This window comes from Pseudophryne corroboree, chromosome 9 (assembly GCF_028390025.1).
Source record: "Pseudophryne corroboree isolate aPseCor3 chromosome 9, aPseCor3.hap2, whole genome shotgun sequence".
Classification (NCBI taxonomy): domain Eukaryota; kingdom Metazoa; phylum Chordata; class Amphibia; order Anura; family Myobatrachidae; genus Pseudophryne; species Pseudophryne corroboree.
The window spans coordinates 394,585,502-394,601,299 of NC_086452.1; the positions used below are offsets into that span (position 1 = coordinate 394,585,502).

Below are 15,798 nucleotides of genomic sequence, written 5' to 3' on the forward strand. Positions count from 1 at the left end.
GTGACCGAAGTGTTAGGTGTACATGAGGAGCAATGGCGCACAGCTGCAGTGCTGTGCGCTACCTTGGTGAAGACCGAAGTCTTCTGCCGCCGATTTTCCGGACCTTCTTCGTGCTTCTGGCTCTGTAAGGGGGACGGCGGCGCGGCTCCGGGAACGAACACCAAGGTCGGGTCCTGCGGTCGATCCCTCTGGAGCTAATGGTGTCCAGTAGCCTAAGAAGCCCAAACTACCACCTGTTAGGTAGGTTCGCTTCTTCTCCCCTTAGTCCCTCGCTGCAGTGAGTCTGTTGCCAGCAGATCTCACTGAAAATAAAAAACCTAAATATACTTTCTTTCTAGGTGCTCAGGAGAGCCCCTAGTGTGCATCCAGCTCGGCCGGGCACAAGAATCTAACTGAGGTCTGGAGGAGGGTCTTAGTGGGAGAAGCCAGTGCACACCAGGTAGTCCTAAAGCTTTCTTTAGTTGTGCCCAGTCTCCTGCGGAGCCGCTAATCCCCATGGTCCTTACGGAGTCCCCAGCATCCACTTAGGACGTTAGAGAAATAATAATAATAAGTCTGCCATCTTGATATGAATATATCTGCACATGCTTAGTTTTATAAATGACTTGGTGACAAAGGATGCAAAGGATAAACATTTGCACTCACAAAACAATGTAGGCCTAACTCATAGTTTTTGAAGGATATAAGGTAAGTATTCCTGCACTGCACAGTTCCATGCATATCATATTTTATTTATTACCAGTTATTTAAATAGTGCACACATATTCCGTAGTGCTTTGCAGAGAATATTTGGCCATTCACATCAGGACCTGCCCTAGCGGAGCTTACAATCTATATTCCCTTCCACATCTACACACACACACACACACACACACACACACACACACACACACACACACACACACACACACGGGTTAATTTTGTTGGGGACCAATTAACCTACCAGTATATTTTTGAATTGTGGGAGGAAACCGGAGCGCCCGGAGGAAACCCACGCAAGTATGGGGAGAATATACCAACTCCACACAGGTAGGTTCATGGTGCAAATCGAACCCGTGGACCTCAGTGCTGTGAGGCAGTAATGCAAGTCAATACACCATCTGTACTGTCCTATTTGTACGCTTTGTTTTTTACATGTCGTCACTGCATAGTAGGTGTATTTTATGCCTGGAAACAGGTGCACTTAGGATTGCGTCTAGATCTGGGGATCCGGTCAGCATACCGGTAATCGGGTTGCCGGCAGTCCGAATTCTGACACTGGTCAGAAGACCAGCGCCGGCATACTGACATAGATCACAATGCTGGTGCCAGAATCCTAACACCCTCATCGTATGTATGTCTGGTAGGGTTAGGCTTCAGGGGTGGGGATAGGAGGGGAGAAGAGGTTAGGGTTAGGCCCTAAGAAGGGCCTAACCCTAACGGCAGAGGGTTAGGGTTAGGCTGCTTGGGGGTGTGTTAGGGTTAAGCACTAAAGGTGGGGGGTGGGTTAGGTTCATGCTGCAGGTAAGGTGGGTTAGGGAGGTTATGGGTTAGGGATAGTCGACTTACCAAATAGGTGTCAGGGTTATGCGCATTGGGATGCCACTGTGGTATTCTGCCTGCCGGTATCCGGATACCATCCCTAGGTCTGCATAGCTAACAATATTGTATCCACATGCGCCCTTCACAGCCTAGCTATGTTCCTTTGGCCATAAATGTAGATGTGATCAAAATGCGTACAACTCTGCATCATCTGTACTTGTATATACTGCGTTACAGAACCTGTACAGTGCAAAACCTATTAAAGATATGTTCTGCAAACCGGCCTAATTTAACTCACCATCAGCCTATTTACACTTCACTACATGTCCTATTTAGAAATGATCCACAATATATATGCACAACACTAAAATAATACAATAAAAAGACAACTCTAAACACAAATTTCTTGTATACTATACGCATAGCTACATGCAGACAAAATGTACTTTGAAGTTTTTTTGCTCTTCAAGAGACTGTGAAGAATATTTATATCAGCAAAGAACCGAGCTGCTCTTGTACAAGGCTGTGCCTGGCAGTGTCACCAGCACCAGTCTGCTGAGTGCTCACATGAAGTTGCACAGTAACTAAACCACCACAAACCTGTGTTTATACAAGAGGTATAAATGGTCCAGAATTCATATTTAACAACATTCTAGTTTGACTAAAAGTGAATTCTGATTTATTGCATTCTTACAAGATATATCTAGATACACACACACAAAGATAGATAGATAGATAGATAGATAGATAGATAGATAGATAGATAGATAGATAGATAGCAGGAGCCACAGTTAAGCTCTGGCGTTTAACTTCGGTTGATTCTATTTCGGAGTGGGAGAAGGGACCTTCTGACGTATCTAGGGGAGGAGCTATGGGCGAACAGGGTACCCGAAAAGTACCCTTGCGGGCTCGCTTCGCTCGCCACGCTTCGGGCTCGGTGGCTCGCTCCGCTCGCCACCTGATTACTAAAGGTAATAGTTGGTGGCGTGGATAGTAGAGGAACTATCCCGCTGGCCTTGCTCCTCCCCCTTGTGTTGTGACTCCTCCCCCAGACGGAAAAGGTCCCTTAGCCCACTTGATTCTAGCATCTACCGTTTAACTTCTAGTTTAAAGTACAATTGCAAGTTGAGTGCAAATAAACAGTCAAAAATATAAAGCTGATCACACATGTATGGTTACCGACAAGCATACTGGGCATGAAAAAAAAACAACACACTCAAATATCAGTGTATACTATATATTTTGCAAATTCCAATGCATACAAACTGCATTGTGTTGTAGATGTTTTTCCAAGTCCATACCATCTGCTCTATTTAAACGTGTCTAAGACAAAACTGGATGTTATTTTGGTCAAGTCAAATGTTGATATAAATGTTTCTTTACATTGTGCTGCCATTGAGACTGACTGAACAAAAACCAAGCAAAATAATGCAGTGCAAGTTAAAACACACATCAAAATGTGGTCTCATTTGGTACAACGATTTCTTTTTACACAACAATTCACATTGGGTTAAATTGCATTAAAAAAAACAACCCATAAACACCCGATATTAATGTGAAAGGCTTATGTAGCCTAGAGGTGTGCTGACATCGGTATGGTTAGGATCTGATCACTTGCAAGAACATTACATTAGAAATGATTCGTGTTTGGGGTCTCAGGGTCCTCCTAAGGCTAAGCACTAGTATAGGTGGTAGGTAATTCTAAAGTGGGAGTCGAATAAAGAAAAAACAGGTTTGTTGACATCTGAAGCCTCTAAAGAGATGTGTTCAGACAGGTCTGTTTGCAAATTGTTCTATTTTGCAGTCTTGCTTGAGTGGCACATTTCTGGTGTCTAGCACCAGCCTTACTGCTCAGGACACTTGCTACATTAACACATTCATTACTGAGAACACATCCTGAACCCACCAGTAATCGCAATTTAACCTTGTACATATACTGTAACTGACTACTGTATACTGTAACTAAATACTGTATACTGTAACTGAAAAGCAAATATCAAAACACAAATAATGCTAAACTACAGCAGCTAAACATAAATACATAAATATAACATTTCCAAATGAGAAGCTAGCTAGAAACTGTCCTATGCAGATACTACAGGGGGAACAAAATTAAATATTATTAAACGATATCGTTCTCTATGAAACAAGTGTGATAATAATATTGCTGGTTGCCAGTTCTCTGTCACAAGTGCTATCAGGACTGCAGTCACGGAGGACTGAGACAGGAATGTGAACGTGGTCTCCCTAGCCCAAGAGCATGCACTCTAATCACAGTCCAGATGGAGGATGTCTCATTCATTTCCCTTCTGCACACTGCAGCCGAGCACTCCTATGAGACACACTACAAGGATCACAATCTCCCGCATTACCTCTATTGATTTCGTGGTCGCAGTCTTCACTTCTAGGGTTAAATTGACCCTCTTGACAGTGAGGTAAAAGGGATAATCCTTCGCCACCATAGTGGCTTTGGGGCTGGTAGTGTCGGTGGTCACAGTGGATCCTGAGTGTGACACTGTAAGGTGACAGCCCAGCCTCACCTCCAGGGTAATGGTGGTGGAGGAGGAATCCAGCTGTGCATTACCAGGGCTGCTGACTGCAGAGCCTGCTGCTGGATGAGGAGGACAGCGGCGTCTCGTTCTGGTGTCAGCTGCAGCAGTAATCGTACACCCCACTCACCGCACAGACCCCTCCTCCTCTCTGCTCAGTGCACGGGGGAGGAAGTGGGTGAGACTCAGCCAGCAGTGCACTTCATCAGATCATTACCACCGCCGGCTGCAGAGCCAGACACATCACTAAGCTTATGGCTGGTGTTCCTGCAGGAAAGGGGTGTGGATTAACAGATCGACAATGTCTAGGTAGACAGTCAATAGGTCGACAGGTACAAAAGGTTGACAGTGCTTAAGGTTGACAAGCACAAAAGGCCGGTATTAAAATGGTGGACACACACATGGTCGACACATCTTTTGGTTCTTTTGTCCCAAATGTACTGCAATATCTTACCTGTTATCTAACCACCATCAGTATAAACTTTGCTCACCATGCTTCGGGCATGGTTACTCTTCCCAATAGATGGGACAAAATAACCCCAAGAAATGTGTCGACCATTTATGCGTTGACAATTTTCATGTCGACCTTTTGGACTTGTTGACCATAAGCACTGTCAATGTTTCATCTGTCGCCCTTTTGCACCTGTTAACCTAATGCATGTCAACCATATGGTGTTGACCTAATGACTGCTGACCTATACACTGTCGATTAATCCGATACCCTGATAGTAGGTGCAGGCTCCCACTCACTGGCAGAGCTGATAGGAGGTGCAGGCTCCCACTCACTGGCAGAGCTGATAGGAGGTGCAGGCTCCCACTCACTGGCAGAGCTGATAGGGCTTGCAAGCTCCCACTCACTGGCAGAGCTGATAGGAGGTGCAGGCTCCCACTCACTGGCAGAGCTGATAGGAGGTGCAGGCTCCCACTCACTGGCAGAGCTGATAGGGCTTGCAGGCTCCCACTCACTGGCAGAGCTGATAGGAGGTGCAGGCTCCCACTCACTGGCAGAGCTGATAGGGCTTGCAGGCTCCCACTCACTGGCAGAGCTGATAGGAGGTGCAGGCTCCCACTCACTGGCAGAGCTGATAGGAGGTGCAAGCTCCCACTCACTGGCAGAGCTGATAGTAGGTGCAGGCTCCCGCTCACTGGCAGAGCTGATAGTAGGTGCAGGCTCCCACTCACTGGCACAGCTGATAGTAGGTGCAGGCTCCCGCTCACTGGCAGAGCTGATAGGAGGTGCAGGCTCCCACTCACTGGCAGGGCTGATAGGGCTTGCAGACACCTACTCACTGGCAGAGCTGATAGGAGGTGCAGGCTCCCACTCACTGGCAGAGCTGATAGGAGGTGCAGGCTCCCACTCACTGGCAGGGCTGATAGGGCTTGCAGACACCTACTCACTGGCAGAGCGGATAGTAGGTGCAGGCTCCCACTCGCTGGCAGAGCTGATAGGAGGTGCAGGCTCCCACTCACTGGCAGAGCTGATAGTAGGTGCAGGCTCCCACTCGCTGGCAGAGCGGATTGGAGGTGCAGGCTCCCACTCGCTGGCAGAGCTGATAGGAGGTGCAGGCTCCCACTCACTGGCAGAGCGGATAGGAGGTGCAGGCTCCCACTCGCTGGCAGAGCTGATAGGAGGTGCAGGCTCCCACTCGCTGGCAGAGCTGATAGGAGGTGCAGGCTCCCACTCACTGGCAGAGCAGATAGTAGGTGCAGACTCCCACTCACTGGCAGAGCTGATAGGAGGTGCAGGCTCCCACTCACTGGCAGAGCTGATAGGGCTTGCAGACACCTACTCACTGCAGAGCTGATAGGAGGTGCAGGCTCCCACTCACAGACAGAGCTGATAGGAGGTGCAGGCTCCCACTCACAGGCAGAGCTGATAGGAGGTTCAGACACCCACTCACTCACTGATACAGGCTTCCACTCTCTCACTTATAGAAGGTGCAGGCTCCCACTCACTCACTGGTAGAAAGAAGGTGTAGGCTCCTACTCTCTCACCGACAGGAGGTGCGGGCTTCCACTCTCTCACCGATAGGAGGTGCGGGCTCCCACGCTCTCACCGATAGGAGGTGCGGGCTCCCACTCTCTCACCGATAGGAGGTGCGGGCTCCCACTCTCTCACCGATAGGAGGTGCGGGCTCCCACTCTCTCACCGATAGGAGGTGCGGGCTCCCACTCACTCACTGGTAGAAAGAAGGCGCAGGCTCCCACTCTCTCACCAACAGGAGGTGCGGGCTTCCACTCTCTCACCGATAGGAGGTGCGGGCTCCCACTCTCTCACCGATAGGAGGTGCGGGCTCCCACTCTCTCACTGATAGAAGGTGCAGGCTTCCACTCATTCACTTATAGAAGGTGCAGGCTCCCACTCTCTCACTGATAGGAGGTGTAGGCTTCTACTCTCTCACTGACAGGAGGTGCAGGCTTCCACTCTCTTACTGATAGAAGGTGCGGGCTCCCACTCTCTCACTGATAGGAGGTGCGGGCTCCCACTCTCTCACCAACAGGAGGTGCGGGCTTCCACTCTCTCACCGATAGGAGGTGCGGGCTCCCACTCTCTCACCGACAGGAGGTGCGGGCTCCCACGCTCTCACCGGTAGGAGGTGCGGGCTCCCACGCTCTCACCGGTAGGAGGTGCGGGCTCCCACTCTCTCACCAACAGGAGGTGCGGGCTTCCACTCTCTCACCGATAGGAGGTGCGGGCTCCCACTCTCTCACCAACAGGAGGTGCGGGCTTCCACTCTCTCACCGATAGGAGGTGCGGGCTCCCACTCTCTCACCGACAGGAGGTGCGGGCTCCCACGCTCTCACCGGTAGGAGGTGCGGGCTCCCACGCTCTCACCGGTAGGAGGTGCGGGCTCCCACGCTCTCACCGGTAGGAGGTGCGGGCTCCCACTCTCTCACCGATAGGAGGTGCGGGCTCCCACTCTCTCACTGATAGGAGGTGCGGGCACTCACTCACTTGTAGAAAGAAGGTGCAGGCTCCTACTCACTCACTGATAGAAGGTGCAGGCTCCCACTCATTCACTTATAGAAGGTGCAGGCTCCACTCTCTCACTGATAGGAGGTGCAGGCTCCCAATCTCTCACTGGTAGGAGGTGCAGGCTACCACTCACTCACTGGTAGAAAGAAGGTGCAGGCTCCCACTCTCTCACTGATAAAAGGTGCAGGCTTCCACTCATTCACTTATAGAAGGTGCAGGCTCCCACTCTCTCACTGATAGGAGGTGTAGGCTTCTACTCTCTCACTGACAGGAGGTGCAGGCTTCCACTCTCTTACTGATAGAAGGTGCGGGCTCCCACTCTCTCACTGATAGGAGGTGCGGGCTCCCACTCTCTCACTGATAGGAGGTGCAGGCTTCTACTCTCTCACTGATAGGAGGTGCAGGCTTCCACTCTCTCACTGATAGAAGGTACGGGCTCCCACTCTCTCACTAATAGGAGGTGCAGGCTCCCACTCTCTCACTGATAGGCGGTTCGGGCTCCCACTCTCTCACTGATAGGCGGTGCGGGCTCCCACTCTCTCACTGATAGGAGGTGCAGGCTCCCACTCTCTCACTGAAAGGAGGTGCAGGCTCCCACTCTCTCACTGATAGAAGGTGCGGGCTCCCACTCATTCACTGATATAGCTGGTAGGCCAGAGAGCTCTCCACATTTCCCTTTGGATAAGCATGAATAGAGGGATTATTTATTCTTCACCTTAACAGAGAGGTTACAGTATATCACTAAGGGGCCCATTCATTATTAGCACATAAATTATAATATCAGGGGGGATACATTTAGCGTGGGGTCCCTGTGCCATGGTGACAAAAAGCCTAGCACTAGCACAGGGCGGGAATCCCAAGGAAAGTGGGCCCACAAAAATAATTAAAAATTAACATGGGACTATGTATGACTGCCATGGGACTGAATGGTAGCAATCCAGTTGGTCACCTGGCCTGTCATTAGCATCATGGCCCTTGCACAGCATTCCAAATTTACAAGCACCAGCATACCCAATATATATGAACCAGATGGTTCATGTGGGCATTATACAAGGTTGGTAAAATTTGCTGCAAATGTAGTGAGATTTGACTATAGAAATAATTAGAATACAAAGATTATATTTATAAGATATACATATCTTCTTTGCATTATTCTAATCATTTTTATAGTCAAAACTCTGGAGTATACTGGAGTATAACAGGAGAGGCTCTGCCTACCTTGTATGCACATCACTGGAGTGGGCACTGTTTTATCTCATGGCCCCTATCCCCATGCTGCCCAGGCTACTGCTTGTTGATATTAGGGGGCACCATGCAGCAGATTTCCCTGTTCGTGTGTCACCAGCCTGTCTACATTCAGTCATGAAGATGGTGATGATAGCTGGCATATCACCCCTTTTATAGTCTCATCATGCTTTACTCATACACACACACATATGCCTATATGCTGATTGTACTGATATTATGGTCGGTGAAACTTGGCATATAGCTGATGATATGCTATTTTTTTTCTGCATAACTTCTTAAAGCGTAAATTAGGCACATTTTGCAGACAACTCTGCATAAAGTCCAATTTGCAAAAACCTTGCCATATAACTTGCTATAGAAGGTCAAAAGTCAACAAGTCATTTGCATGTGTAATTATCATCACTGTTCTCAAAGTGTTACCTAAATCTATAGCACTGTACACATTGGCACACCAGTCTGTGATGAACAAATAGAGTAGCAATTAGTGGAACAAAGGTCAAAAGTCCCCGATCTGGGGACTTCACACTACGAAAAGTAAATAACTCTACTGGGAAAAAAATTTCACCCCTGTCCATGGACAGACTGGGGCAGAAAATCGGCCCTGGCAGGTGGGTGTACGTGCACGCCGTGAAAGGGGGCACACAAATACTACCCACGGGGGAGTGCCGTGAGTCAGGGGGGTGTGGACTCGCAGCATGCCCCCATTTTTCTTAGAAGTGGGTACTTCTGCGAGTGGCCTTCCTGACTCTATGTGTCACTGGACCGGCCCACCAGCCCTTCTGGCATTTGCCAGAAGAGCCAGATGGACAGTCCGGACCTGTTCCCTGCCTGTCATTGCTCAGAATTCCTTAGTGCCTTTGCATGATTATATGGTATTACCTAAGGTCAGTGGTTCTCAAACTGTGCCCTGCAGGGGTGCCCTGGATTGGTGGTCCAGGACCAATTCAAATTATTTACTGTCAGTGTAATAGGCAAAACCAGTGTTTGTGGCTGTCAATCATAAAATATGTGGACAATCAGAAGCAAATCTTGTCCCTCACCACACAACTGATGACAGGGGATGACATATAAACACATTTTACTTCATTTAAGATTTATTTCTAAATTTCTCAATAAGAAACTTTTGGCCTAGGTGTGCCATGAAAAATAATTCTGATACTCTAGGGCGATGTGAATAAAAAGTTTGGGAACCACTGCCTAAAGCCAATGTAACCGATAAAAATACAGCAGTCTTAAGTAAGAGAGCTCCTAGTAACATTCTGTATACAGTATATCAAAGTTGCAGACATTGACCGTGTCCGTGTCAATCACTCATTACGACCATCTCTTGAATGACCAAGTCTGTTAACTTGATATGCTCATGGGGTACATAAGTGTATACTCTAGTGTAAACTAGTGATGTGCACCGGAAATTTTTCGGGTTTTGTGTTTTGGTTTTGGGTTCGGTTCCGCGGCCGTGTTTTGGGTTCGAACGCGTTTTGGCAAAACCTCACCGAATTTTTTTTGTCGGATTCGGGTGTGTTTTGGATTCGGGTGTTTTTTTCAAAAAACCCTAAAAAACAGCTTAAATCATTGAATTTGGGGGTCATTTTGATCCCATAGTATTATTAACCTCAATAACCATAATTTACACTCATTTTCATTCTATTCTGAACACCTCACACCTCACAATATTATTTTTAGTCCTAAAATTTGCACCGAGGTCGCTGGATGGCTAAGCTAAGAGACCCAAGTGGCCGACACAAACACCTGGCCCATCTAGGAGTGGCACTGCAGTGTCAGGCAGGATGGCCCTTCCAAAATATACTCCCCAAACAGCACATGACGCAAAGAAAAAAAGAGGCGCAATGAGGTAGCTGTGTGAGTAAGCTAAGCGACCCTAGTGGCCGACACAAACACCTGGCCCATCTAGGAGTGGCACTGCAGTGTCAGGCAGGATGGCCCTTCCAAAAAATACTCCCCAAACAGCACATGACGCAAAGAAGAAAAAAAAGAGGCGCAATGAGGTAGCTGCGTGAGTAAGCTAAGCGACCCTAGTGGCCGACACAAACACCTGGCCCATCTAGGAGTGGCACTGCAGTGTCAGGCAGGATGGCCCTTCCAAAAAATACTCCCCAAACAGCACATGACGCAAAGAAGAAAAAAAAGAGGCGCAATGAGGTAGTTGTGTGAGTAAGCTAAGCGACCCTAGTGGCCGACACAAACACCTGGCCCATCTAGGAGTGGCACTGCAGTGTCAGGCAGGATGGCCCTTCCAAAAAATACTCCCCAAACAGCACATGACGCAAAGATGAAAAAAAAGAGGCGCAATGAGGTAGCTGTGTGAGTAAGCTAAGCGACCCTAGTGGCCGACACAAACACCTGGCCCATCTAGGAGTGGCACTGCAGTGTCAGGCAGGATGGCCCTTCCAAAAAATACTCCCCAAACAGCACATGACGCAAAGAAAAATGAAAGAAAAAAGATGTGCAAGATGGAATTGTCCTTGGGCCCTCCCACCCACCCTTATGTTGTATAAACAGGACATGCACACTTTAACCAACCCATCATTTCAGCGACAGGGTCTGCCACACGACTGTGACTGAAATGACTGGTTGGTTTGGGCCCCCACCAAAAAAGAAGCAATCTCTCCTTGCACAAACTGGCTCTACAGAGGCAAGATGTCCACCTCATCATCATCGTCCGATTCATCACCCCTTTCACTGTGTACATCCCCCTCCTCACAGATTATTAATTCGTCCCCACTGGAATCCACCATCTCAGATCCCCGTGTACTTTCTGGAGGCAATTGCTGCTGGTGAATGTCTCAAAGGAGGAATTGATTATAATTCATTTTAATGAACATCATCTTCTCCACATTTTCTGGAAGTAACCTCGTACGCCGATTGCTGACAAGGTGAGCGGCGGCACTAAACACTCTTTCGGAGTACACACTGGAGGGAGGGCAACTTAGGTAGAATAAAGCCAGTTTGTGCAAGGGCCTCCAAATTGCCTCTTTTTCCTGCCAGTATACGTACGGACTGTCTAACGTGCCTACTTGGATGCGGTCACTCATATAATCCTCCACCATTCTTTCAATGGTGAGAGAATCATATGTAGTGACAGTAGACGACATGTCAGTAATCGTTGGCAGGTCCTTCAGTCCGGACCAGATGTCAGCATCAGCAGTCGCTCCAGACTGCCCTGCATCACCGCCAGCGGGTGGGCTCGGAATTCGTAGCCTTTTCCTCGCACCCCCAGTTGCGGGAGAATGTGAAGGAGGAGATGTTGACGGGTCGCGTTCCGCTTGACTTGACAATTTTCTTACCAGCAGTTCTTTGAACCTCTGCAGACTTGTGTCTGCCGGAAAGAGAGATCCAACGTAGGTTTTAAATCTAGGATCGAGCACGGTGGCCAAAATGTAGTGCTCTGATTTCAACAGATTGACCACACGTGAATCCTGGTTAAGCGAATGAAGGGCTCCATCCACAAGTCCCACATGCCTAGCGGAATCGCTCTGTTTTAGCTCCTCCTTCAATGCCTCCAGCTTCTTCTGCAAAAGCCTGATGAGGGGAATGACCTGACTCAGGCTGGCAGTGTCTGAACTGACTTCACGTGTGGCAAGTTCAAAAGGTTGCAGAACCTTGCACAACGTTGAAATCATTCTCCACTGCGCTTGAGACAGGTGCATTCCACCTCCTTTGCCTATATCGTGGCCAGATGTATAGGCTTGAATGGCCTTTTGCTGCTCCTCCATCCTCTGTAGCATATAGAGGGTTGAATTCCACCTCGTTACCACCTCTTGCTTCAGATGATGGCAGGGCAGGTTCAGGTGTTTTTGGTGGTGCTCCAGTCTTCTGTACACGGTGCCTGTACGCCGAAAGTGGCCCGCAATTCTTCTGGCCACCGACAGCATCTCTTGCACGCCCCTGTCGTTTTTTAAATAATTCTGCACCACCAAATTCAATGTATGTGCAAAACATGGGACGTGCTGGAATTTGCCCAAATGTAATGCACGCACAATATTGCTGGCGTTGTCCGATGCCACAAATCCCCAGGAGAGTCCAATTGGGGTAAGCCATTCTGCAATGATCTTCCTCATTTGCCGTAAGAGGTTTTCAGCTGTGTGCGTATTTTGGAAAGCGGTGATACAAAGCGTAGCCTGCCTAGGAACGAGTTGGCGTTTGCGAGATGCTGCTACTGGTGCCGCCGCTGCTGTTCTTGCAGCGGGAGGCAATACATCTACCCAGTGGGCTGTCACAGTCATGTAGTCCTGAGTCTGCCCTGCTCCACTTGTCCACATGTCCGTGGTTAAGTGGACATTGGGTACAACTGCATTTTTTAGGACACTGGTGAGTCTTTTTCTGACGTCCGTGTACATTCTCGGTATCGCCTGCCTAGAGAAGTGGAACCTAGATGGTATTTGGTAACGGGGGCACACTACCTCAAGAAATTGTCTAGTTCCCTGTGAACTAACGGCGGATACCGGACGCACGTCTAACACCAACATAGTTGTCAAGGCCTCAGTTATCCGCTTTGCAACAGGATGACTGCTGTGATATTTCATCTTCCTCGCAAAGGACTGTTGGACAGTCAGTTGCTTACTGGAAGTAGTACAAGTGGTCTTCCGACTTCCCCTCTGGGATGACGATCGACTCCCAGCAGCAACAACAGCAGCGCCAGCAGCAGTAGGCGTTACACTCAAGGATGCATCGGAGGAATCCCAGGCAGGAGAGGACTCGTCAGACTTGCCAGTGACATGGCCTGCAGGACTATTGGCTTTCCTGGGTAAGGAGGAAATTGACACTGAGGGAGTTGGTGGTGTGGTTTGCGCGAGCTTGGTTACAAGAGGAAGGGATTTACTGGTCAGTGGACTGCTTCCGCTGTCGCCCAAAGTTTTCGAACTTGTCACTGACTTATTATGAATGCGCTGCAGGTGACGTATAAGGGAGGATGTTCCGAGGTGGTTAACGTCCTTACCCCTACTTATTACAGCTTGACAAAGGCAACACACGGCTTGACACCTGTTGTCCGCATTTCTGTTGAAATACTTCCACACTGAAGAGCTGATTTTTTTGGTATTTTCACCAGGCATGTCAATGGCCATATTCCTCCCACGGACAACAGGTGTCTCCCCGGGTGCCTGACTTAAACAAACCACCTCACCATCAGAATCCTCCTTGTCAATTTCCTCCCCAGCGCCAGCAACACCCATATCCTCATCCTGGTGTACTTCAACACTGACATCTTCAATTTCACTATCAGGAACTGGACTGTGGGTGCTCCTTTCAACACCACTTGCAGGGGGCGTGCAAATGGTGGAAGGCGCAAGCTCTTCCCGTCCAGTGTTGGGAAGGTCAGGCATCGCAACCGACACAATTGGACTCTCCTTTGGGATTTGGGATTTCGAAGAACGCACAGTTCTTTGCTATGCTTTTGCCGCAAGTCTTTTCTTTTTTCTAGCTAGAGGATGAGTGCTTCCATCCTCATGTGAAGCTGAACCACTAGCCATGAACATAGGCCAGGGCCTCAGCCGTTCCTTGCCACTCCGTGTCGTAAATGGCATATTGGCAAGTTTACGCTTCTCCTCAGACGCTTTTAATTTAGATTTTTGGGTCATTTATTTACTGATCTTTTGTGTTTTGGATTTTACATGCCCTGTACTATGACATTGGGCATCGGCCTTGGCAGACGACGTTGATGGCATTTCATCGTCTCGGCCATGACTAGTGGCAGCAGCTTCAGCACGAGGTGGAAGTGGATCTTGATCTTTCCCTATTTTTTTAACCTCCACATTTTTGTTCTCCATATTTTGCGCACAACTAAAAGCCACCACAGGTATACAATGTAGATGGATGGATAGTATAGTATTACTTATACTTATGGACGACGAGTGCACTGACGACACAGAGGTAGGTACAGCCGTGGCCTACCGTACTGCTGCTTAGTGCTTATATATATATAATATACTGTATAACGGACCTGGTGGACACTGTCAGCAGACTGCTAAACTAGTATGAAGAAAGAAAAAAAAAAACACCACAGGTATACAATGTAGATGGATGGATAGTATAGTATTACTCATACTTATGGACGACGAGTGCACTGACGACACAGAGGTAGGTACAGCCGTGGCCTACCGTACTGCTGCTTAGTGCTTATATATATAATATACTGTATAACGGACCTGGTGGACACTGTCAGCAGACTGCTAAACTAGTATGAAGAAAGAAAAAAAAACACCACAGGTATACAATGTAGATGGATGGATAGTATAGTATTACTTATACTTATGGACGACGAGTGCACTGACGACAAAGAGGTAGGTACAGCCGTGGCCTACCGTACTGCTGCTTAGTGCTTATATATATAATATACTGTATAACGGACCTGGTGGACACTGTCAGCAGACTGCTAAACTAGTATGACGAAAGAAAAAGAAAAACACCACAGGTATACAATGTAGATGGATGGATAGTATAGTATTACTTATACTTATGGACGACGAGTGCACTGACGACACAGAGGTAGGTACAGCCGTGGCCTACCGTACTGCTGCTTAGTGCTTATATATATACTCTACTGTATAACGGACCTGGTGGACACTGTCAGCAGACTGCTAAACTAGTATGAAGAAAGAAAAAAAAAACACCACAGGTATACAATGTAGATGGATGGATAGTATAGTATTACTTATACTTATGAACGACGAGTGCACTGACGACACAGAGGTAGGTACAGCCGTGGCCTACCGTACTGCTGCTTAGTGCTTATATATATAATATACTGTATAACGGACCTGGTGGACACTGTCAGCAGACTGCTAAACAAACTAGCATGAAGAAAGAAAAAAAAACACCACAGTGTTTTTCAGGCAGACAAACGTATACTGGACTGGTGGTCACTGTCAGCAAAACTGTGCACTGTACTCCTGCTATAACTGCTCCCCAGTCCCCACAATTAGGCAGTGTGAGCAGAGCAGTGCACTCAGCACAGATATATCATGCAGCAGTGCAGCACACTGAGTGAGCACAGCCACAGATATGGTGGAGCGTTTTTTTTCAGGCAGAGAAACAAAGGATTAAAATCACTGGTGGTATAATCAAAACCATGCACTGTACTCCCTAACAGCTGCTCCCCGTCCCCAATCCTCCCCACAATTATAACAATGTCACTCTTAGTCTTTTCTATTACGGAGAGGACGCCAGCCACGTCCTCTCCCTATCAATCTCAATGCACGTGTGAAAATGGCGGCGACGCGCGGCTCCTTATATAGAATCCGAGTCTCGCGAGAATCCGACAGCGGGATGATGACGTTCGGGCGCGCTCGGGTTAACCGAGCAAGGCGGGAGGATCCGAGTCGCTCGGACCCGTGTAAAAAAAGGTGAAGTTCGGGCGGGTCGGATTCCGAGGAACCGAACCCGCTCATCACTAGTGTAAACCAAAATGATTTTAGGTGTTAAAGAATTTGGTAAACTTAAAAAAAAAAAAAAAAAAAAATCAAACACACGTGGGGGTTTTCAGTT

At 48.2% G+C, this 15,798-nt stretch overlaps 1 protein-coding gene across 3 annotated transcripts in view; it reads right to left on the minus strand.

Moving 5' to 3' along the window:
• The window catches only part of ARHGEF3 (Rho guanine nucleotide exchange factor 3), a 612,175-nt gene that overhangs the window by 47,972 nt on the left and 548,405 nt on the right, over positions 1-15,798 (minus strand). Inside the window, exon 1 of one of the 3 annotated variants that reach the window (XM_063940850.1) lies at positions 3,894-4,323. The exons of the other annotated variants lie outside the window; for them this stretch is intronic. Within the exon in view, the coding sequence (XP_063796920.1) occupies positions 3,894-3,983 (90 nt within the window). The 5' untranslated portion in view covers positions 3,984-4,323. Of the gene's footprint in view, positions 1-3,893; positions 4,324-15,798 lie in introns of those variants that run through there. 3 annotated transcript variants of the gene reach the window in all.